The 26,331-nt window shown below is 36.6% G+C and overlaps 1 protein-coding gene across 3 annotated transcripts in view; it reads left to right on the top strand.

The window, feature by feature from the left end:
- Positions 1–25,734, top strand: part of bcas1 (brain enriched myelin associated protein 1) — a 39,720-nt gene extending 13,986 nt beyond the window's left edge. Inside the window, exons 4-14 of one of the 3 annotated variants that reach the window (XM_062052561.1) lie at positions 7,632–7,781; positions 8,383–8,472; positions 12,008–12,037; positions 12,157–12,333; positions 15,501–15,557; positions 17,747–17,788; positions 17,910–17,963; positions 19,435–19,473; positions 19,680–19,802; positions 21,689–21,919; positions 25,166–25,734. In XM_062052561.1, coding sequence (XP_061908545.1) covers positions 7,632–7,781; positions 8,383–8,472; positions 12,008–12,037; positions 12,157–12,333; positions 15,501–15,557; positions 17,747–17,788; positions 17,910–17,963; positions 19,435–19,473; positions 19,680–19,802; positions 21,689–21,919; positions 25,166–25,237 — 1,065 coding nt within the window. In that variant the 3' untranslated portion in view covers positions 25,238–25,734. Of the gene's footprint in view, positions 1–7,631; positions 7,782–8,382; positions 8,473–12,007; positions 12,038–12,156; positions 12,334–15,500; positions 15,564–17,746; positions 17,789–17,909; positions 17,964–19,434; positions 19,474–19,679; positions 19,803–21,688; positions 21,920–25,165 lie in introns of all 3 variants that reach the window. The other 2 variants (XM_062052562.1, XM_062052563.1) reach the window with 2 other exon arrangements.
- The last annotated feature ends 597 nt before the right edge of the window (positions 25,735–26,331 follow it).

Raw genomic sequence — 26,331 nt, 5'->3', positions numbered from 1 at the left:
GTCAAAATTGTATTTCAATCAATCAATCAAACTTTATTGTTAAAGCGCTTTTCATACATTAAAAAAAAATGCAACGCAAAGTGCTTTACAAAGTTAAAAACAATACCCCCGATGACCCATCATTACATACATATGCACGGACACAGATACCAAACTCAAACACACACACACACAACATACACACATATGCAACTATATGGACAAATGATTGCATGGCTGAGTACAGAGGAGTCATGTGAGTAAACACTATCACAGGAGCCATCTGCACCAGGAGTTCATCAGTCCATGGCCACCAGGACGCTGACACAAAAGCGCCTCCACAAGCATGATCGATAACCTCTGAGGCAGTTGGAAAATAAAAATAATAAAACTTGTAAAATAGTAAGAACCATTAGTAGAGATAAAGAATAAAATACAAGTTAAGACAATATCAGGAAAAAGCCAAATCAAAAAGGTGTGTCTTAATCCTGTTCTTAAAAACATGAACGTTCTCCGCAGCACTCAGGTCCTCCGGCCATAATGGTGGAAAGATGTCATCCCGTGACTTTGTGTCCTAACTTTTGGAATAATTAGGAGATGGGTGCCGGAGGATCTCAGGGCCCGGGAAAGCTCATAGGGTAAAAGCAAATCTGAAAGATAAGAAGGCCCAATACCATTAAAAACATTTATAAACCATAAGAAGAACCTTACAATTGATCCTGAAACACACAGGGAGCCAATGCAGAGATTTTAAAACTGGTGTAATGTGAGCCCGCCTTGATCTATGTTAAAAAAAAAAACATATAAAAAGGTTGATATAAGATTGAATTGCCTGCAAAGTCTACAAAACACATATAGGTTAAATGAAGAATTTACATTGCAATGTTTACAAAAAAAAAAGTGTATGTAACGCTGAATTTTCTTTCGGGTTAACAAAAGCTATGGTAGGTACATAGAAGATTAAATTGTCTACAATAGTTTGTAGAAAATTTCCAACTCTCTTCAATGTTTACGAAAACATGTACGTTAACTTCATGGACGACTGTCTTCAGTTTCTGAAAAAACATATAAAAACAGAATAAAAGATTGTGATGTTTACAGAAACTGCCATCTGGACAAAAAATATGTATGCAAAATTTACTTCAGTGTTTAGAAATAAAGACGTATGACAGGTAGGAAAAACACTAAATTGTCTGCGATGTTTACAAAAAACAATACTACAGTTTCAACAAAGACTTAGAATTGTGATCGTTACAAACACAGCCCATGTAGCGTTAAATTCGTATGTTCGGTACATAAAAGACTAAATCGTCTACGACATTTACAAAAACACGTTAATTGGGTTTGTGGAAGACTTAATTATCGATGATATTTAAGAAACACTTACAGACAGTACAATCAGTTAATAGGAGATTTTCCACAGAAGACTTTGGCTATTTTTACAAACGTATGTGCAACATTTTTTCAGTGTTAACTTCAAGTACGTACGCTAGGTCTATTGAAGAATACATTTTCTGCAGTTTGAACAAAAAACAGTACTGTACAGTACATCTAACAAGGAATTTTGGCAAAAAATGTTAACTAAAAACGATACATATAATACTAATAGTCTGCAAAGTTTACAAAAACATGTAGTTAGGTTTGTGGAGACTAGGGTTGTCCCGATACCAGTATTTTGGTACCGGTACCAAAATGTATTACAATACTTTTCAAAATAAAGTGGATCATGAATTTTTTATTTATTTTTGTGTTCATTTTCACAAAAAATCTTATGATACATTACACATATGGTAAAATGTTCTCTCGTGTTTACTAAAAACGGTACATATAATACTAATAGTCTGCAAAGTTTACAAAAATATGTAGTTAGGTTAGTGGAGACTAGGGTTGTCCCGATACCAGTATTTTGGTACCAGTACCAAAATGTATTTCAATACTTTTGAAAATAAAGTGGATCATGAAAATGTATTCATTTTTGGCTTCATTTTCACAAAAAAATCTTATGATACATTAAACATGTGTTTTTTATTGCACTCAAAGAACAATTTTAGAATACAAAAAAAAATAAAGGCATTAAACATATTGGGCTTTTCTTGTTGCAGTCAAATAACAATTTACAATTGTATATATTACAAAAAGTCTGCCATAATCTTGTCAGCTTCAAACACCGAACTATCTATTACACAAGACAAGAAGAAGGAATCGAGCAGAGACAGAGTTGAATTTTACTCATGAGGAGAGACGTATTGGGCTGTACACTCACAGTTTCCCCCTACACTCTAAGGTACAGCCCCACATGCTCCTCTATTTATTCGGGAGGTCCCCAGTTAACATCACTGAGGCTGCAAGCAGCCCCAGTAGACACAATACATTGATTGATTGATTGATTGAGACTTTTATTAGTAGGTTGCACAGTGAAGTACATATTCCGTACAATTGACCACTAAATGGTAACCTCCGAATAAGTTTTTCAACTTGTTTAAGTCGGGGTCCACTTAAATTGATTCATGATACAGATATATACTATCATATATACTATCATCATAATACAGTCATCACACAAGATAATCACATTGAATTATTTACATTATTTACATTTAGGGGTGTGGAGGGGGGGGTGTAGGATATGGACATCAAGTAGTGGACATAGAGAGACAGAGAGAGAGAGAGAGAGAGAGAGAGAGAGAGAGAGAGAGAGAGAGAGACAGAGAGAGAGAGAGAGAGAGAGAGAGAGAGAGAGAGAGATCAGAAGGCATAAGAAAAAGTATCTGCATTTGATTGTTTACATTTGATTATTAGCAATCCGGGGAGGGTGTTAGTTTAGGGTTGTAGCTGCCTGGAGGTGAACTTTTATTGCGGTTTTGAAGGAGGATAGAGATGCCCTTTCTTTTATACCTGTTGGGAGCACATTCCACATTAATGTGGCATAGAAAGAGAATGAGTTAAGACCTTTGTTAGTTAGGAATCTGGGTTTAACGTGGTTAGTGGAGCTCCCCCTGGTGTTGTGGTTATGGCGGTCATTTACGTTAAGGAAGTAGTTTGACATGTACTTCGGTATCAGGGAGGTGTAGCGGATTTTATAGACTAGGCTCAGTGAAAGTTGTTTAACTCTGTCCTCCACCTTGAGCCAGCCCACTTTAGAGAAGTGGGTAGGAGTGAGGTGGGATCTGGGGTGGAGGTCTAGAAGTAACCTGACTAGCTTGTTCTGAGATGTTTGGAGTTTAGATTTGAGGGTTTTGGAGGTGCTAGGGTACCAGGAGGTGCATGCGTAATCGAAAAAGGGTTGAACGAGAGTTCCCGCCAGAATCCTCAAGGTGCTTTTGTTGACCAGAGAGGAGATTCTGTAGAGAAATCTCGTTCGTTGGTTAACCTTTTTGATTACCTTGGTTGCCATTTTATCACATGATTATTCAGAATGGAAATGTGCTGACACTCGTGATCTCGCCCTGTCTCTGTCCTGTCCGCACCGAGGTACTCGATGGCCGTCCTTGGTTGTCAGCAGGCAGGGTCTGGAACCAAACTGCTGACACGAGACAACTCGCAAAGCAAGACCACATGTTGTGCCTTTGCACAGATAGAAAGTACAACTTCAGCACAATTGATAATAACTATAGCAACGGCCTTTTAGCATAAGAGTTGTGTGATAACGTATACATAATTATTCTAACAATCTAGGATTAGGTTAGAATAGAATAAAAAGCTTTACTGACATTGTATTAAATGCTTCGTGATTTATGGTTGCCACTCTTAGTCTATGCTTTAAGACAAATACAATCATCAGTACTGAACACTAAAAACAATATTATGGCTAAAAGTATACATATAAGACATGTCGCAGGTAAAACACACATTGTCAAAGATTTAACACAAATTGTAGCAATTTGTAACAAAATTCAGTCATTTCACTTGCATTAGTTTGCGCTACGTGGGCGGTTTAGACTCTGGTAATATTTGTGCAGCTGCGATATATACAAAGTAGTTGAGATAGTTAACTACACAACCTTGAAACTCATTGTGCAGGTCTCAATGATCATTATTAAAATGTTTACCTAAGTTTGAAGCAACGATTCTAATAGGCAAGGCAAGGCAAGGCAAGGCAACTTTATTTGTATAGCGCTTTTCATACACAAGGCAGACTCAAAGTGCTTCACAGACAACAAAGTGAAATGAAAGAAAATAAAAGCAAAATTAAAATGCAGACAATAAAAATAAAAACAGTGCAGACGTTAAAAGTTAAAAGATTAAAAGATTTAGCTGAAAGCTAAGGTGAACATAAAAGTCTTCAGTCTAGTTTTAAAAGTAGTACTAATACTTTAATCATGCCACCTTTAGCGAGGCTTGAAGCCCAAATACATCCATATTGCGCTTCATGCACCCTCTTTATTGACCATTAGAACTGCCTTTATTTGCCATTTTTCCTCTCCACGCTGTTTTGGCTCAGCAATGTTACCACGGTACGGCAGCATGCGGATGAAAAAAAATAAATACCGGTATCTTTCAAAGACGTCATGTACACTATGTACATGACACTATACACATGACTATGCACATGTTGACTCCAAGAGTGTGCAAAACAGAATGAGAAAATATATTTATACACTATAACCACATATAAATATATATACACTATAACCACATATAAACCTGTTTGATGCTTCGGAAAGTTGCTGGGTATCAATGTTGGTTCAGATCAGGTAGAGGTTGAGCTGAGCCAGGATTTTATGGCAGTTTTAAAATTTAGTAGGGAAGTTGGAATTGAAAGGTCTGTTGGTAGTACATTCCACTGTGTGGTGGCAAAATAGTAGAATGCATTTTTTCCCATGAGAGTCTTGAATTTGGGGGGGACGATGTCTGAGGAACTCCCACTCGTGTAGTACCTGTGAGCATCACTTACTCTGGTGAAATAGTTTTGACAGGTACTTGGGGACAGTTTCTCTGAGTATTTTGAATACCAGGCACATTGCGATTTGGTGTACTCTTTCCTCAACTCTAAGCCATCCCAATTTGGTACAGTGGTCTTGAGTTAGGTGAGTCCTGACTTTAATGTTTACAAAAACAGGTACGTTAGCTACTCCAAAGACCCTCCCCATTGCGACCCCACAAGGTATTCTGTACTCTTTCCTCAACTCTAAGCCATCCCAATTTGGTACAGTGGGCTTGAGTTAGGTGCGTCCTGACTTTAATGTTTACAAAAACAGGTACGTTAGCTACTCCAAAGACCCTCCCCATTGCGACCCCACAAGGTATTCTGTACTCTTTCCTCAACTCTAAGCCATCCCAATTTGGTACAGTGGGCTTGAGTTAGTTGAGTCCTGACTTTAATGTTTACAAAAACAGGTACGTTAGCTACTCCAAAGACCCTCCCCATTGCGACCCCACAAGGTATTCTGTACTCTTTCCTCAACTCTAAGCCATCCCAATTTGGTAAAGTGGGCTTGAGTTAGGTGAGTCCTGACTTTAATGTTTACAATAACATGTACGTTAGCTACTCCAAAGACCCTCACCATTGCGACCCCACAAGGTATTCTGTACTCTTTCCTCAACACTAAGCCATCCCAATTTGGTACAGTGGGCTTGAGTTACGTGAGTCCTGACTTTAATGTTTACAAAAACAGGTACGTTAGCTACTCCAAAGACCCTCACCATTGTGACCCCACAAGGTATTCTGTACTCTTTCCTCAACTCTAAGCCATCCCAATTTGGTACAGTGGGCTTGAGTTAGGTGAGTCCTGACTTTAAAGGCCTACTGAAAGCCACTACTACCGACCACGCAGTCTGATAGTTTATATATCAATGATGAAATCTTAACATTGCAACACATGCCAATACGGCCGGGTTAACTTATAAAGTGCAATTTAAAATTTCCCGGGAAACTTCCGGTTGAAAACGTCTATGTATGATGACGTTTGCGCGTGACGTCAATGGTTGAAGCGGAAGTATTCCGACACATTGTATCTCAATACAAACAGCTCTGTTTTCATCGCAAAATTCCACAGTATTCTGGACATCTGTGTTGGTGAATCTTTTGCAATTTGTTTAATGAACAATGGAGACTGCAAAGAAGAAAGTTGTAGGTGGGATCGGTGTATTAGCGGCTGGCTGCAGCAACACAACCAGGAGGACTTTGAGTTGGATAGCAGACGCGCTATCCGACGCTAGCCGCCGACCGCATCGATGATCGGGTGAAGTCCTTCGTCGCGCCGTCGATCGCTGAAACGCAGGTGAGCACGGGTGTTGATGAGCTGATGAGGGCTGGCGTAGGTGGAGCGCTAATGTTTTTATCATAGCTCTGGCGAGGTCCCGTAGCTAAGTTAGCTTCAATGGCGTCATTAGCAACAGCATTGCTAGGCTTCGACAGGCGGCACAGCATTAACCGTGTGGTTACAGGTCCAGTGTTTGGTTCGGTGTCTCCTGATAGTAGTATTGTCGATCTTCTGTCTATCCTTCCAGTCAGGGGCTTATTTATTTTGTTTCTATCTGCATTTAAGCACGATGCTATCACGTTAGCTCCGTAGCTAAAGTGCTTCACCGATGTATTGTCGTGGAGATAAAAGTCACTGTGAATGTCCATTTCGCCTTCTCGACTCTCATTTTCAAGAGGATATAGTATCCGAGGTGGTTTAAAATACAAATCCCTGATCCACAATAGAAAAAGGAGAAAGTGTGGAATCCAATGAGCCCTTTTACCTAAGTTACGGTCAGAGCGAAAAAAGATACTTCCTGCACTGCACGCTAGTCCTTTACTCTCACGTTCCTCATCCACAAATCTTTCATCCTCGCTCAAATTAATGGGGTAATCGTCGCTTTCTTGGTCCAAATCGCTCTCGCTGCTGGTGTAAACAATGGGGAAATGTGAGGAGCCCTTCACCTGTGACGTCACGCTACTTCCCGGTACAGGCAAGGCTTTTTTTATCAAAAGTTGCGAACTTTATCGTCGATGTTCTCTACTAAATCCTTTCAGCAAAAATATGGCAATATCGCGAAATGATCAAGTATGACACATAGAATGGATCTGCTATCCCCGTTTAAATAAAAAAAATTAATTTCAGTAGGCCTTTAATGTTTACAAAAACAGGTACGTTAGCTACTCCAAAGACCCTCACCATTGCGACCCCACAAGGTATTCTGTACTCTTTCCTCAACACTAAGCCATCCCAATTTGGTACAGTGGGCTTGAGTTAGGTGAGTCCTGACTTTAATGTTTACAAAAACAGGTACGTTAGCTACTCCAAAGACCCTCACCATTGCCACCCCACAAGGTATTCTGTACTCTTTCCTCAACTCTAAGCCATCCCAATTTGGTACAGTGGGCTTGAGTTAGGTGAGTCCTGACTTTAATGTTTACAAAAACAGGTACGTTAGCTACTCCAAAGACCCTCACCACTGCCACCCCACAAGGTATTCAGATTTTCTGAGAAATCCAGAGACATGACACAGTCCAGCATAGTTGAATATCAATGAGTGAGGGGAGGTTCACGTTCATAAAAGGGTTATTGTTTACAACGCGCAGTAGTAGTAGGCAGAGGCATGGTTGGAATTGTGCTGCCGTCTCAATGCTGCGATTAAGACGCTGCCCAGCACCACGCCGCACTCCCCGCTCTGCCGCTGCGTAACCCTCAGAAGGCTAACTCTCTGCGTGTGATGCTGCTTAGGACCCAGCTAACCTCAAGCCAGAGACGCTGACGGGACCGCAGGCTCCAGAAGTGGCCACGGAGCAACCTGACGACGCCAACGTCCCAGCAGCGCCAATCGAGGAGACTAACCCAGAAGAGAGTCCGGTCATGAACTTCTTCAAAAATTTAGTAAGTAGACACCACAGACGTGGTTTGGAAGGAGTTTTTCTTGCTTCCTTTTTAGAATTGTTTCAAAGAGTTGGGCATCCCTCAGATAAAACACATTTTCTGTTTAAATATATTTATCATAAATGACTTCAGTGCTAAAGGTATCCATAACAAACGATGTCCCTGACGCACAACACAGTCATTGTGCCTCGGCTTCATCCCGCCTGGCGTTTTTTAAAGAGTCACAGTGCCCCGGCGCCGCGCTGATCCAGCCTTGGAACATGCGGGGATGTGGCGGCCCCATTGTTGGGGGCCGTCACAAGGGAGGCCTGTGCGCCTGGAAGTGGAGATTGGCGAAGATAGAGCGAGGGCAGGCCTACGCCATCTCCGCCGCACAATGGCTGCCAGTCTGACAGCGCACGCACTGTACGAGCTCCGCAGGCCGTGGGCACTCTGTTGGTTTATTCTAAAGGCCTGTGTCTGCGCTGGTGAAAGGCTTGCTTTGCTGCTTTCTTTGTGCCTTTGACATATTCAGCATCTCGAATAACGGTGGTGTTTAATGACGTGAGGCTTTGGCAAGTTGTTATTCCGTTTTTGTGTTTTTGTTTTTTCTTTGCGGCAGAATTTAACGGTGACTGTGCCTTCCCTTGTCCGGCAGATGACTCCCACTAAAACGTCCAAAAAGGAAAGCGATGGCGTCCCAAAGGAACAGGTGAACATGACGTATTGAAAGTACAAATGCAAGGTCTAGTTGGCAATCAGGTAGTGTTTTGGGCCTATGGTGACATTTTAAGTACTTTGGCAAACGATAAATTGATACATTTAAAAAAACAAACTCACCACCATGAACCGAATGGATGGTTTCCATGGATATATGGAAATGTGTAATGACATACTGTATATACTACATATACTACAATACTACTATACTCCAAAACCCAAAACCAGTGAAGTTGTCACGTTGTGTAAATGGCAAATAAAAACAGAATACAATGATTTGCAAATCCTTTTCAACCTATATTCAATAGAATAAACTGCAAAGACCAGATACTTAACGTTCGAACTGGAAAATGTTGTAATTTTTGGCAAATATGAGCTCATTTGGAATTTGATGCCTGCAACATTATTAAAAAAAGCTGGCTCTAGTGGCAAAAGAAGACTGGTAAAGTTGAGGAATGCTCATCAAACACTTATTTGGAACCTCCCACAGGTGAACAGGCTAATTGGGAACCATGATTGGGTATAAAAAAAACAGCTTGAAATGCTCAGTCATTCACAAACAAGGATGGGGCGAGGGTCACCACTTTGTCAACAAATGCGTGAGCAAATCGTCCAACAGTTAAAGAACAACATTTCTCAACCAGCTATTGCAAGGAATTTAGGGATTTCCACCATCTACAGTCCGTAATATCATCAAAAGGTTCAGAGAATCTGGAGAAATCACTGCACGTAAGCGATGATATTACAGACCTTCGATCCCTCAGGCGGTACTGCATCAAAAAGCGACATCAGTGTGTAAAGGATATCACCACATGGGCTCAGGAACACTTCAGAAAACCACTGTCAGTAACTACAGTTGGTCGCTACATCTGTAAGTGCAAGATAAAACTCTACTATGCAAAGCGAAAGCTATTTATCAACAACACCCAGAAACACGGCCAGCTTCGCTGGGCATGAGCTCATCCAACTTGGACTGACGCAAAGTGGAAAGGTGTTCTGTGGTCTGACGAGTCCACATTTCAAATTGTTTTTGGAAACTGTGGATGTCGTGTCTAAGTTAATGATTATTTGTTTCTCAGTTGGAACATTAAATATCTTGTCTTTGCAGTCTGTTCAATTGAATATAAGTTGAAAAGGATTTGCAAATCATTGTATTCTGTTTTTATTTACGAATTACACAACGTGACAACTTCACTTGTTTTGGGTTTTGTATATACTACACATTGTTTATTTAGGGTGTAACAGTACATGTTTTCGTAATGTACAGGTAGGACAGCCAGAGCTAGAGCTGTCCAATCTTCAAGACTACAGAGGACAGCTGTAGAGTAGAATCAGGGCTGTACTATATCAAATACAAGACAGGGAATTCAGGGATAGAGTTGTTTTATCCCAAAGACTAGCTAGGACAGCCAGAGCTAGAGCTGTCCAATCTTAAAGACTACAGAGGACAACTGTAGAGTATAATTAGGGCTGTACTATATCAAATACAAGGTAGGGAAGACAGAGATAGAGTTGTTTTATCCCATAGACTAGGTAGGACAGCCAGTGCTAGAGTGGTCCAATATTAAAGACTACAGAGGACAGCTGTAGAGTAGATTTATGGCTGTACTATATCAAATACAAGATAGGGAAGACAGATATAGAGTTGTTTTTTCCCAAAGACTAGATAGGACAGCCAGAGATAGATCTGTCCAATCTTAAAGACTACAGAGGACATCTGTAGAGTAGAATTAGGGCTGTACTATACCAAATACAAGATAGGGAAGTCAGAGATAGAGTTGTTTTATACCAAAGTAGAATAAGGGCTGTACCATATCATATACAAGATAGGGAAGACAGAGATAGAGTTGTTTTATCCCACAGACTAGATAGGACAGCCAGGGCTAGCGCTATCCAATTGTAAAGACTACAGAGGACAGCTGTAGAGTAGAATTAGGGCTGTACTATATCAAATACAAGATAGGGAAGTCAGAGATAGAGTTGTTTTATCCCAAAGACTAGATAGGCCACCCAGAGCTAGAGCTGTCCAATCTTAAAGACTTCAGAGGACAGCTGTAGAGTAGAATTAGAGCTGTACTATATCAAATACAAGATAGGGAAGTCAGAGATAGAGTTGTTTTATCTCACAGACTAGATAGAACAGCCAGGGCTAGCGCTATCCAATTTTAAAGACTACATAGGACAGCTGTAGAGTAGAATTAGGGCTGTACTATATCAAATACAAGATAGGGAAGTCAGAGATAGAGTTGTTTTATCCCAAAGACTAGATAGGCCACCCAGAGCTAGGGCTGTCCAATCTTAAAGACTACAGAGGACAGCTGTAGAGTAGAATTAGAGCTGTACTATATCAAATACAAGATAGGGAAGTCAGAGATAGAGTTGTTTTATCTCACAGACTAGATAGAACAGCCAGGGCTAGCGCTATCCAATTTTAAAGACTACAGAGGACAGCTGTAGGGTAGAATTAGGGCTGTACTATATCAAATACAAGATAGGGAAGTCAGAGATTGAGTTGTTTTATCCCAAAGACGAGATAGGACAGCTAGAGCTAGCGCTATCCAATCTTAAAGACTACAGAGGACAGCTGTAGAGTATAATTAGGGCGGTACTATATCAATTACAAGATAGGGAAGTCAGAGATAGAGTTGTTTTATCCCAAATACTAGATAGGACAGCCAGAGATAGTTCTGTCCAATCTTAAAGACTACAGAGGACAGCTGTAGAGTAGAATTAGGGCTGTACTATATCAAATACAAGATAGGGAATTCGGGGATAGAGTTGTTTTATCACAAATACTAGATAGGACAGCCAGAGCTAGAGCTGCCCAATCTTAAAGACTACAGGGGACAGCTGTAGAGTAGAATTAGGGCTGTACTATATCAAATACAAGATAGGGAAGTCAGAGATAGAGTTGTTTTATCCCAAATACTAGATAGGACAGCCAGAGATAGATCTGTCCAATCTTAAAGACTACAGAGGACAGCTGTAGAGTATTATTAGGGTTGTACTATATCAAATACAAGATAGGGAAGACAGATATAGAGTTGTTTTATCCCAAAGACTAGTTAGGACAGCCAGAGATAGATCTGTCCAATCTTAAAGACTACAGAGGACAGCTGTAGAGTAGAATTAGGGCTGTACTATACCAAATACAAGATAGGGAAGTCAGAGATAGAGTTGTTTTATACCAAAGTAGAATAAGGGCTGTACCATATCAAATACAAGATAGGGAAGACAGAGATAGAGTTGTTTTATCCCAAAGACTAGATAGGACAGCCGGCGCTAGAGCTGTCCAATCTTAAAGACTACAGAGGACAGCTGTTAAAGTAGAGTAGAGTAACATTAGGGCTGTACTATATCAAATACAATATAGGGAAGTCAGAGATAGAGTTGTTTTATCCCAAAGACTAGATAGGACAGCCAGAGGTCCAAGGTAACGGATGAAGCCTGCTCAGATGAGCAAACTGGACAGTCCAGTGAGGTGAGATCATTGAGCTGATTATTACAGTTGTGTGTTTCACTTCCAGAAGGACCCCCAGCCAGGACCAGGCACCACCGTGAGCACATTGTCTTTCCCTTGCACATAACTGGGATCGGGCTACTTCCTGGAGAAAGCTTCTTTTATCTCGCATCCACTCGCCCGCCTCCCACACGCCAACTCTGTGTCTCCCACCAGGTGGCCCAGGTGTCCGACCCGCCGCCGGCCCCCAAGGGGATGTCGGTCCCCCCGCCTCCTCCCCCCCCAGAGCCTCCCAAACTGGAAGTGAAAGTGGAGCTGAGTGGCAAACCTGTGAAAGCCAGCGCCTCCAGAGAAAAGCCCAAAGATGTCCTGAGCAAGTTCTTTCGTACCAAGGTAAATACTCTAATATCACTACATTAGGGTTGTCCCAATATCGGGACTGGTACCAAAATGTATTTTGATACGTTTTTAAATAAAGGGGACCACAAAAAATGGCATTATTGGTTTTATTTTAACAACAAATCTTAGGGTACATGAAACATATGTTTATTATTGCAATTTAGTCCTCAAATAAAATAGTGAACATACTAGACAACTTGTCTTTTAGTAGTAAGTAAACAAACAAAGGCTCCTAATTAGTCTGCTGACGTATGCAGTAACATATTGTATCATTTATCATGTTATTATTTAGTCAACATTATAAAGGACAAACTGTAAAAAATGGATTATTAATCTACTCGTTCATTTACTGTTAATATCTGCTTATTTTCTCTTTCAACATGCTCTATCTACACTTCTGTTAAAATGTAATAATCACTTATTCTTCTCTTCTTTGATACTTTACATTAGTTTTGGATGATACCACAAATTTAGGTATTTACAGGATCATACAATGGTCATATTCAAAGTCCTCATGTGTCCAGGGACATATTTCCCGAGTTTATAAACATAATATGAATTTTAAAAAAGGAAAACAGATTTTGTGACGATAAAAAATATCAATGTAATCATAGTAGTACCGACTAGATACGCTATTGTACTTGGTATCATTACAGTGGCTGTCAAGTTTAGATCCACTCATGGCGTTTGTTTACATTGTGACGCCGGTGAGCTATTGTATGTGTAGTGAAGCATGTTTAGCTATTCATCGTCCTCCAGTGATAATGTTACATGCAAGAAACTTACTTTATTCGTCGCCATGGAGGCGAGGATTAGTGATTTAGAAGTAGCTAAAACAAAAGTAGCTATAAAAAAAAAAGTAGTAGCTAAAACAAAAGTGGCTAAAAAAAAGGTAGCTAAAACAAAAGTAGCTTAAAAAAAAGTAGTAGCTAAAACAAAAGTAGCTAAAAAAAGGAGTAGCTAAAACAAAAGTAGCTAAAAAAAGTAGCTAAAACAAAAGTAGCTTTAAAAAAAAGTAGTAGCTAAAACAAAAGTAGCTAAAAAAGTAGGTATACAAAATCGTCCTCCAGTGATAATGGTACAGTAAGAAACTTACTTTATTTGTCGCCATGGAGGCAAGGATTAGTGATTTAGAAGTAGCTAAAAAAAAAGTAGTAGCTAAAACAAAAGTGGCTAAAAAAAAGAAGCTAAAACAAAAGTAGCTTTAAAAAAAAGTAGTAACTAAAACAAAAGTAGCCAAAAAAAAGGAGTAGCTAAAACAAAAGTAGCTAAAAAAAGGAGTAGCTAAAACAAAAGTAGCTAAAAAAGTAGCTAAAACAAAAGTAGCTTAAAAAAATGTAGTAGCTAAAACAAAAGTAGCTAAAAAAGTAGGTATAAAAAATCGTCCTCCAGTGATAATGGTCCAGTAAGAAACTTACTTTATTTGTCGCCATGGAGGCAAGGATTAGTGATTTAGAAGTAGCTAAAACAAAAGTAGCTTTAAAAAAAAAAGTAGTAGCTAAAACAAAGGTGGCTAAAAAAAAGTAGCTAAAACAAAAGTAGCTAAAAAAAAGTAGTAACTAAAACAAAAGTAGCCAAAAAAAGGAGTAGCTAAAACAAAAGTAGCTTAAAAAAATGTAGTAGCTAAAACAAAAGTAGCTAAAAAAGTAGGTATAAAAAATCGTCCTCCAGTGATAATGGTACAGTAAGAAACTTACTTTATTTGTCGCCATGGAGGCAAGGATTAGTGATTTAGAAGTAGCTAAAACAAAAGTAGCTAAAAAAAAGTAGTAGCTAAAACAAAAGTAGCTAAAAAAAAGAAAAGTAGTAGCTAAAACAAAAGTATCTAAAAAAAGTAGTACCTAAAACAAAAGTAGCTAAAAAAAAGTAGCTAAAACAAAAGTAGCTAAAAAAAAAGTAGTAGCTAAAACAAAAGTAGCTAAAAAAGTAGCTAAAAAAAAGAAGAAGTGGCTAAGACACTGCCAACTGCGGATGGACGTTAGCCGTTAGCCAGCTAGCCATGTCGTAAAGCACCTCTTCCTGAGGGCGTTTCAGTGTTATAACTTCACCTTTATCTTTACTTTTTAAGCCAAAATGCGTCCGTTCTCCCTTTTCTGTCTACACACTGTGTCTGCTTGTAAGTACTCTATGATTGTATGTGTCGTGAAGCATTTTTAACTATTCCTCGTCCTCCAGTGATAATGCTACTTGTAAGAAACTTACTTTATTTGTCGCCATGGAGGCGAGGATTAGTGATGTAAAAGTAGCTAAAACAAAAGTAGCTAAAAAAGTAGCTAAAACAAAAGTAGCTATAAAAAAAAGAAGAAGCAGTAACTAAAACAAAAGTAGCTAAAAAAAAAAGTAGCTAAAACTAAAGTAGCTAAAAAGAAAAAGTAGCAGATAAAACAAAAGTAGCTTAAAAAGTAGCTTAAAAACAAAAGTAGCTAAAAAGTAGCTAAAAAAGGAAGAAAAAAATAAGTAGCTAAGACACTGCCAACTGCGGATGGACGTTAGCCGCTAGCCAGCTAGTCTTAAAGCACCTCTTCCTGAGTGTGTTTCAGTGTTATAACTTCACCTTTATCGTCAGTTTTTTAAGGCAAAATGCGTCCGTTCTCCCTTTTCTGTCTACACTCTGTGTCTGCTTGTAAGTACTCTATGCATGTGCACTGCCGAACATGCTCCTCTGCTCGTAAAACAAGCAATGTCACAACGTGACGACAATCATGCCTGCAAAAACAAAATATGTTTTTGTTTTTTTTTGGATAATCTAATTAAGACATATATATATATATATATATATATATATATATATATATATATATATATATATATATATATATATATATATATATATATATATATATATATATATATATATATATATATATATATATATATATATATATATATATATATATATATATATATATATATATATATATATATATATATTCTGATATTAAATTGTATTTCCTCCACTGCATTTCCACTGTGCTCTCACTTCATCATCCATCTACACTCTATTATGTCATAAGAAGGCTTTTGTTCATTGACCAGCGTTCCAGTCACACTGCCAACTAGTGGCCTGGCATGCCTACTACAGCATGAGCAGCTGTTCTTTGTTGTTATTAATCTCATGTTGGCTTGTAACTCCCAGTAACAACTGCTTCAATGTGCTGCAGACTAACAAGGAGACACCAGGGCAAGAAGTGGAAGTAGACACAGTTGTAGAAGTACAGGTAAATGTATGTGTACATACATATTATAGTATCTGTCAACACTTTTGTCCCAGCATGGAGTATTAGAAGTGTGTTAGTCTAGTAAACACTACTGTGTGTGTAGCTTCAATGCTGATGAACTGTGTTTGTCTCCAAAGAAACACTTTTGTGAAATGGAACAGTAGGATACAAACGTGAGCAACACTAGCATAGCTATGTGAGCTACATGCTGACATTACATTTTAACACCATTCTAGGTTAACAACATAAGCATAGCTATGTTAGTTACATGCTAACATTACATTTTAACACATTATAGGTTAACAACACAAGCATAGCTATGTTAGCTACATGCTAACATTACATTTTAACACCATTCTAGGCTAACAACACTATCATAGCTATGTTAGCTACATGCTAACATTACATTTTAACACCATTCTAGGTTAACAACACTATCATAGCTATGTTAGCTACATGCTAACATTACATTTTAACACCATTCTAGGTTAACAACACAAGAATAGCTATGTGAGCTACATGCTGACATTACATTTTAACGTCATGCTAAGTTAGCAACACTAGCATAGCTATGTGAGCTACATGCTAACATTACATTTTAACACCATTCTAGGTTAACAACACAAGCATAGCTTTGTTAGCTACATGCTAACATTACATTTTAACACCATTCTAGGTTAACAACACAAGCATAGCTATGTGAGCTACATGCTAACATTACATTTTAACACCATTCTAGGTTAGCAACACTAGCATAGCTATGTGAACTACATGCTAAAATTACATTTTAACATCAAGCTGGGTTAGCCATACAAGCATAGCTATGTGATCTACATGCTAATTTTACATTTTAACGTCATGCTAAGTTAGCAACACTAGCATGGCTATGTGAACTACATGCTAACATTACATTTTAACATCATGCTAGGTTAGCAACACTAGCATAGCTATGTGAGCTACATGCTAACATTACATTTTAACATCATGCTAGGTTAGCAACACTAGCATAGTTATATGACCTACATGCTAACATTCTATTTTATTATAATACTAGGTTAGCAACACTAGCATAGTTATATGAGCTACATGCTAACGTTTTATTTAATTATATTGCTAGGTCAGCAACACTAGTACATATTTGTGAGCTACATGCTAACATTACATTTTAACATAATACTAGGTCAGCATACTCACTTAATAAAAATTTACTTATTTAACTTCCAACTACCACGACTGTAACTGACGTACGGATAGATGGCAGAGCTTTGAGATGCTTTTTAAGATGTGGGGGCTGTCACGCCAATTTTCTTCCCATCACAAAAACCTTCCTAACCCCCATTTACTTCTGGGGTCATTTCCGCTTACGTCAGTTCCTCTTACGTCATTGACAGCGATCGATAGCACTTCGTTTGACTCTTTTTTTATAATACAGCGTTAACAAAACGTCTGAATTATCAACAATAATGTTGATTTAAAGTACAGACATTTAACATCATATATTAATTAATATTACTGAAATGTTTCAACAATAATGTTGATTTAAAGTACAGACATTTAACAGTATTATATATTAATTAATATTAGTGAAATGGTTTCAACAATAATGTTGATTTAAAGTAGTACAGACATTTAACAGTATTATATATTAATTCATATTTTTTGCACGTTACCACGAAGACAGAAGTTCGCAGCAGCGGCCCTAACACTCTGCTGGTGTTTGACATAAGTCCCCTGGGACAGATAAAGACGAATATCATCCAGTGACACCACCATTTTCAGGAGATTTGGATTTATCGATCGCTGGCAATGACGTGAGAGGAAATGACGTAAGTAAGAGGAAATGACGTAAGTAAGAGGAACTGACGTAAGCGGAAATGACCCCGGAAGTAAATGGGGGTTAGGAAGGTTTTTGTGATGGGAAGAAAATTGGCGTGACAGGGCCATTAAAACTTTTGTTAAGATGTGCAGCAAAGCCTGTTTTTTATTTTTTATAAAACTTCAAATGCGAGCGTTTGAGTTCCTGTCCTCTCAAAAGTGGAGCAAACAAGTGATGGAGATCATACATTTTCACCATAAACACACATTATTGTTACAAAAGTCACTTTCACACGAAAGGGGACCTTTAGTGAACTTGATTAAAGCCAGAGTTTTGCATCCATTGTGGAATAAAAAGGAGTTTCATCCTGCAGGAAGCAGCAGTGGAGGCCACACAAGAACTTGTAGAGGTGGAGGTAAAAACCCTTGTAGAGTTTTCTTCAGCTTCACACTTCACTTTGTATAGTCTCTTTTTTTTTTTTAAAAGCTTGTTTTTGATATTCAAATGCTGCGATTGATTTGTATGTTCCCAATAAGCCTGACGTTCAGCAGACAGCAGAAGAGGCGATACAGGCGCTTGTAGAGGAGAAGGTAACAGCGGACAGGAAGTGCTGGGAAATATTTGAATAACAATGGAACCCCTAAAGTCCCACTATTCTCAATTGGAACACATTTATTTGGGGACTTTAGCACATATATATATATATATATATATATATATATATATATATATATATATATATATATATATATATATATATATATATATATATATATATATATATATATATATATATATATATATATATATATATATATATATATATATATATATATATATGTATATATATATATATATATATATATATATATATATATATATATATATATATATGCATATATATAAACACACATATATACATACATTCAAATAATACTATATTTTTTATATATATGTGTGCATGTATATGTATGTATATATGTATATATTTTTTTCATATATACATATATATATATTGTGTGTGTATGTATATATGTATGTATGTATATATGTATATATGTGTGTGTGTATGTATCTACAGTATGTATGTATGTATATATATATATATATATATATATATATATATATATATATATATATATATATATATATATATATATATATATATATATATATATATATATATATATAGATATATATGTGTGTGCATGTATGTATGTATATATGTGTATATATATATACATATATACATACACACACACACACATGTATATATATATATATATATATATATATATATATATATACATATATATATACAGGTATATACATATATACATACACACACACACACATACATGTATATATGTGTATATATATATATATATATATATATATATATATATATATATACAGGTATATACATATATACATACACACACACACATACATGTATCTATGTATATATATATATATATATATATATATATACACATATATATATATATATACACAAAATACACATACAAAATATAGATTTTTTATTTTATTAATTTGACCCTTTCAATGCCTATTTAATAAACTATTTAGTTATATATACTGTATGTGTGTATATATATATATATATATATATATATATATATATATATATATATATATATATATATATATATATATATATATATATATATATATATGTATATATATATATATATATATATATATATATATATATATATATATATATATATATATATATATATATATATATATATATATATATAACAGTTAAAATTTTACACAAAAAAAAAAAGTGAATTAAAATATTGCCTGAAAACATGCAACTTTTATGACAGTTTGACTTTGGAACAGACTATTTCTATTTTTAACAAAATCGCAGGCAAACACACTTTGTGATGACGGAGTTTGACTGTAGAGGTTCCACTGCATGTTATCATAATTATTATGATTATAATTATTGTTACTATCAACTGGAGTTTGATGTAGAATGTTTGAATTTAGCATTACTGACGAGAGAACAAAAACGTTTCCTTCCTGCAGACGGCGATGGAGCCGCCACAGGCCGGGGTAGAAGCTGAGGTACATTTGAGGATTATTGTGAGGGCATCACATTGAGGGCTTTTCTCTCATTCTTTCTGGGATTTTGGTTGGAATATCCAACACATCTTTACCTGTCTTTGACTTCCAGGTGTGCACGCTCACCCTCATTTCATGGCTTTCCTGGCCACCGCCCTCGCTCTGTAAAATAAAAGCTCCTGATGCTTTCTTTTCTCTTCCCCAAAAAGAAGGCGGATCCGTCCAAAGCTGGCACCCTGGAGGCCACCGCCAAGCCGGAAGCAGCAGCTCCGGTTCACCAGGACAAGAAAAGTGCAGCAAAGTCTTCCTTCTTCTCTTTCTTCAAGGCCAAAGTAAGAACCCACTACAGAACACCACACATTTCAATGGGAGCAGGAGCCTACCCCAGCTGAGGGGGACAGTCTGTCAATACTGTCCATATCATGACACATTCACACACACTACCATTCATTCATTCATTCATTCATTTTTCATCCATCCATTTGTTCATCCATTATTTGGGTTATTTTTTTTATTGAATAATTGATTGGTCGATTGATTGAGTCATTCATTTATTCATCCATCCATCCATTTGTTCATTCATCTATCCATTCATTCAGTCTTTTTTTATTGATTAATTAATTGATTGATTGATTGATTGATTGATTGATTGATTGATTGATTGATTGATTGATTGATTGATTGATTGATTGATTCAGTCGTCAATTAACTAATTCATTGATTCAGTCATTCAATCATTCATTCATTTTTTATTCATTCATTCATTCATTATTTATTTATTGGTTGAGTCATTCAATCACTAATTAATTAACTAATTCATTCATTCATAATAATAATAATAATATATTTTATCTGTAAAAAGCACTTTACATTGAGTAAACAACCTCAAAGTGCTACAGTGCATTAAAAAAATAAAAATAAAAAGATAATAAAAAAAAAATACAAATAAAAACTAGAACAGCCAAATAGCTAGTACTAGTATGTCAGTCATTCAATCAGTGATTAATTCATTAATTTTGTATTCATTTCTTCATTATTTATTTATGGATTGAGTCATTCAATCACTAATTAATTAACTAATTCATTCATTATTTTTTTATTCATTCATTTGTTTACTTTAAGACTTTGTGATGCAGGGCTATATAAGTAAACTTTAATTAATCCATTCATCTATCCGTCCATCCATTTTCTACTGTTTGTCCTTAGGTTCATTTATTCAATTGTTAAATAATTCATTAATTCCTTCATTTTTTTATTTATTCACTCAATCAGTAATTAATTAATTCAATATTGTGTATTCATTTATTTGTTTATTCTTTTATTTGTCAATTTAGTCATACATGTATTAATCCATTCATTCATTCATCCATCCATTCATTCATTTATTCTTTCTTAATTTTTTTTATTTTTTCCATGAATTTATTATTTTGTTAATTGTTTTCATTCATTCATTCGGTCATTTTTTCCACGCATGCATTGATTAATTAATTCATTCATTCATTCCTTTTATAATCAATTAATTCAGTCATGTATTATTTAATTTATTCATCCATCCATCCGTTTATTCATCTATCCATTCTTTCAGTCATTTTTTTATTGATTGATTAATTGATTGATTGATTTATTGATTCAATCGTTAATTAACTAAATCATTGATTCAGTCAGTCAATCGTTAATGAATTCATTCATTTTTTATTAATTTGTTCATTATTTATTTACTGATTGAGTCATTCAATCACTAATTAATTAACTAATTCATTCATTCAGTCAATCAATCATTAATTCATTCATTAATTTTGTATTCATTTGTTCATTATTTATTTATTGATTGAGTCAGTCAATCACTAATTAATGAACTCATTAATTAATTCAGTCAATCAATCATTAATTCATTTATTTTTGTATTCATTTGTTCATTATTTATTTATTGATTGAGTCATTCAATCACTAATTAATTAACTAATTCATTCAGTCATTCGTTCATTCATTCATTCAGATTTTTTTATTCATTCATTTGTTTACTTTTAGACTTTGAGATTCAGGGCTGTATAAGTAAACTTTAAATGAATGATTGATTGATATTTATTAATCCATTCATTCATTGTCCATCTATTCATCTATCCATCTATCCATTTCCTATCGCTTGTCCTTCTCGGGTTCATTCATCAATTATTAAATAATTCTAATTCCGCAAATGGCCCACCGGGCCACACTTTAGACACTCTACTGCTTCCAGTCAGGTGACCCCAAAAAGGCAAGCCCCGCCCCCGCTGCAGCAGCCCCGCCCACAGTAAAGAGCAAAGAGGAGCCCAGGGCCGCCGCCAAGTCGCCGGAAGTGACCGTGGACGACAAGGCGGCCTCTGCGACCTCCAAAGCTGGAGACGGTGCCGCCAACTCGGCCCGCAAGACGGAGAAGAGGAACTCCATCCATCTGTTTTTGAAACATCTGGTGAGAAACACACGAAAAGACGCCTAAATCGTGTTGACTTACACGCCTTTTATTTTGAAAGGCCGTGCACTTTGCAATATGTTGTTAGCAAAATGTCCACCAGATGGCAGCAGCGGATCATCTGTCCGCTCAGTTAGTTACCTCCACAACGAGCTCGGGTTTGGTGGAACTATTCTCTTTTCCAAAAGTATAACCTCATTTTTTCCCTTTTTTTCCTTAGACAATCATTAATAATCCAAGGTATGAACATACACAAGTTTGGAGACTCTTTCTAATGCTTTCCAATGAGAGAATGTGTACACAGTTTTGATTTATGGTTTATAATTGACTGTAATTAACATATTTAAAGGAAATGTGTTTTGTGTAAGCGACATTACAAAAGTTATATTATCAAACCAAGTTGCATCTGGATCTGATTCAGATTTGGCAGGAATGTAAATTTGACAAGAAAATGTATTTACTCACATCAAAATGTTGGTATAACTTCCTATTTATGTTTTAATTTAATTTAACTTAGATAAAATCACCCAGCATTTTTAGTGTGTAGTGGACTATACCAAAGTAGTACTGATATTTGTAGGTTATTTGGCCATTTTTATGTTTGAAAATGCTTAATTTACACTGCTGGGTTGAAAACTATCCAATTTGAGTAGTTTTCACTACATCCCTACGTTGCAAAAATTACCCAATTCCTTAGAAATAACCCATAAATGTGACCCAACAGGCTCAACCCAGAACCTGGGTAGAAAAAATAACACAGCATTTTTTTAGTGTGTAGTGGACCATACCAAAGTAGTACTAATATTTGTAGGTTATTTAGCCATTTTTATGTTTGAAAATGCTCAATTTACACTGCTGGGGTGAAAACTACCCCATTTGAGTAGTTTTCGCTACGTCCCTACATCACAAAAATTACCCAATTCCTTGGAAATAACCCATAAATATGACCCAACAGGCTCAACCCAGATTCTGGGTAGAAAAAATAACCCAGCATTTTGTAGTGTGTAGTGGACTTTGCCAAAGTAGTATTAATATTTGTAGGTTATTTAGCCATTTTTATGTTTGAAAATGCTAAGTTCACACTGCTGGGTTCAAAACTACCCAATTTGAGTAGTTTTCACTTTATCCCTATGTCACAAAAATTACCCAACTCATTAGAAATAACCCATAAATATGACCCAACAGGCTCAACCCAGCATTTGGGTAGAAAAAATAACCCAGCATACCCAGACTATACCAAAGAAGTACTAATCTTTGTAGGTTATTTAGCCATTTTTATGTTTGAAAATGCTTAATTTAGGACCAAAAAATGAAAAAACATGTCACCAACTTTTCTTACCCGTTGGTACCTGTTATTGTGTATTTGGGACCTGCAATTTTGAAATCAAATAGCTCCGTGCCTGCCCACTTTATGGGTTATAGATAAACCTATGGATAATATATAATAGTCTCCTTTTCAGGTGAGAGAGGACGCTAAAGGCAGTGCCTTTAAGGCACGCCCCGAATATTGTTGTCCGGGTGGAAATCGGGAGAAATTCAGGAGAATGGTTGCCCCGGGAGATTTTCGGGAGGGGCACTGAAATTTGGGAGTCTCCCGGGAAAATCGGTAGGGTTGGCAAGTATGGGCTGTGCAGAACGAGACTAAAATTGAACTGGCTACAAAGTAAACAAAAACAAAATGCTGGACGACAGCAAAGACTTACTGCGGAGCAAAGACGGCGTCCACAATGTACACCCCAACATGACATGACAATCAACAATGTCGCCAGAAAGAAGGATAAAAACAACTGAAATATTCTTGATTGCTAAAGCAAAGAATATCGCTCAAAGGAAGACATGAAACTGCTACAGGAAAATACCCCCCATAAAAGAAAAAGCCACCAAAATAGAAGCGCAAGACAAGAACTAAAACACTAGAGCTATAGTGATGCATGCTTGCACTGTAAAAAAAAATTCTGTAAAAAAACGTTCCTCTACTGGCAGCTACGGCTGCCAAGCGAAAACCATAAAATTAAAGTAAAACATTGTAAACCAAATAATGATCAAAAACATTATATTTACAGAAATGTTCATGAAACGTTTTACGGAAAAATATCGTAATTTTACAGATTTTTTCTGAATTGTTAAGATCAACCACCTTTAATAAAGTGACGATGCAAACAGTTCTGCAGAAAAATACCTTTATTCTACAGATTGTTAGTATGGACATAGACTTTTGTATAACAAGCTACATATTTAATGAAAGATAATTACTGTAATTTTACATGAATTTGAAAGTAATTTAAGAAAACAGAAAATGCTACACTACCGTTCAAAAGTTTGGGGTCACATTGAAATGTCCTTATTTTTGAAGGAAAAGCACTGTACTTTTCAATGAAGATAACTTTAAACTAGTCTTAACTTTAAAGAAATACACTCTATACATTGCTAATGTGGTAAATGACTATTCTAGCTGCAAATGTCTGGTTTTTGGTGCAATATCTACATAGGTGTATAGAGGCCCATTTCCAGCAACTATCACTCCAGTGTTCTAATGGTACAATGTGTTTGCTCATTGGCTCAGAAGGCTAATTGATGATTAGAAAACCCTTGTGCAATCATGTTCACACATCTGAAAACAGTTTAGCTCGTTACAGAAGCTACAAAACTGACCTTCCTTTGAGCAGATTGAGTTTCTGGAGCATCACATTTGTGAGGTCAATTAAACGCTCAAAATGGCCAGAAAAAGACAACTTTCATCTGAAACTCGACAGTCTATTCTTGTTCTTAGAAATGAAGGCTATTCCACAAAATTGTTTGGGTGACCCCAAACTTTTGAACGGTAGTGTATGTATAATTAATTTGGTATTTTTCTGTAAAAGAAATAGAAATATACATAGTTTGACATTACTAGCATATTACTTAAAATAACAGGGGGATTGTTTATTTACAGATAATGTCTTCAATTCTACAGTTTTATAAACTATTTAAAAAAAAAAAAGAAAAATTACAGTAGAAATTTAGAGTAAATTAACCATAAAAATAGGATTTTTTTTTACAGTGTGGTTATGGTTTAAAGTCATATCCAACAATTGCGACAACGGCCTTTTACTGTCAACTGAGTTTCGTTTTTTTAATGATTTCTGCTGGTGGTGTGCCTCCGCATTTTTTCAACGCCAAAAAATGTGCCTTGGCCCAAAGAAGGTTGCAAAATACTCATGTAGACCACATGGAAGTGTTTTTAAAAGTCTGATGTTCTTCTTAAAGGGTCAGAAACGTCACTCGACGGACGCCGGGGTCCAGACCGAGCCGGTGGTCGTGGCCGAGAAGTCCAAATGAGAGCGGAAGCCGGCGTGAAGTCCTCCTGTACAGCCTCGCCTCTATCGCTCTTCTTCTCTCAGAAACCATGGTAACAATAATAACAGTTTTGTGTACGTCGGAGTGGGAAAAGGAAAGTGGAAAATGGAAAATGCAAGTCTGTGATTTTTACTGGTGGGTGACAATGTGGAGGACTTGGTGCGGAAGTAGGAGTAGGAGAACTTTTGATGTTTGCACTAACAAAACGCTCAGCTTGACTTGTTGCGCTTAAAAAGAAAGGATGGCACTTCACCTTTTTAGACTTTGAAAGCTAAATCACAAATCTGCTCTGTCGGGAAGCTTCAATAACAAATCCACGCGGGAATAAAAATGTATTTAACGTCATGTCGCCTCTTTTGCGTGTCGTCCTGTGGCGTCTTTTCACGCAACGAATAACAAACCTTGTCCACTCGTCGCCTGTATGTGTTTCTATGTAACTGTCCTGAAGACAATAAACTTGTTCCTGGCTCTTGGGCGAATCTTCTAACTTCTCACACGAGTCATTGGGTTTGGCCGAGTCGTACACTTGTGAGAAAGTGTTGGCGCTAATTAGTCATTCTATTGTTTCATCACCACTAATTATTCCGTCAAACGCAGTTTTAATCACAGAAAGTGTGACGGTCTGTCACTTCGCTTCTGGTTGTGTTTACTTGGTTGGTGTTTATTTCCTGTCAGCGCTCTCATTTTTGTTTCCCTCGCCTGTCCTTGATTGGCAGCATGGCACACCTGGTTGCTATTTCTGCCTGCCATGTTCGTCAGGCTTCTGGTTCACAATCATTACGATGGATGTTATTTATTTATTGTTTGCATTCTAAATATTAAATAAGAGAGATAGAAAGTCACTCTATTCTGCCCATAAAGCCTTAAAAAAACATCCAAACACCTCCATTAACGTTGAAAATGCTTAATTTACACTGCTGGGTTGAAAACTACCCAATTTGAGTAGTTTTCACTACATCCCTATGTCGAAAACGTTACCCAATTCTTCAGAAATTACCTATAAATGCATGTTAGTATATATGTAATGTAGTAACATTCATAATAACATGTAATATATACATGATGAAGGATATATT

This window comes from Entelurus aequoreus, linkage group LG07, assembly GCF_033978785.1.
Source record: "Entelurus aequoreus isolate RoL-2023_Sb linkage group LG07, RoL_Eaeq_v1.1, whole genome shotgun sequence".
Taxonomy (NCBI): domain Eukaryota; kingdom Metazoa; phylum Chordata; class Actinopteri; order Syngnathiformes; family Syngnathidae; genus Entelurus; species Entelurus aequoreus.
Note: the sequence above shows the minus strand (reverse complement) of the source record. Positions and strands in the feature narration are given on the sequence as shown.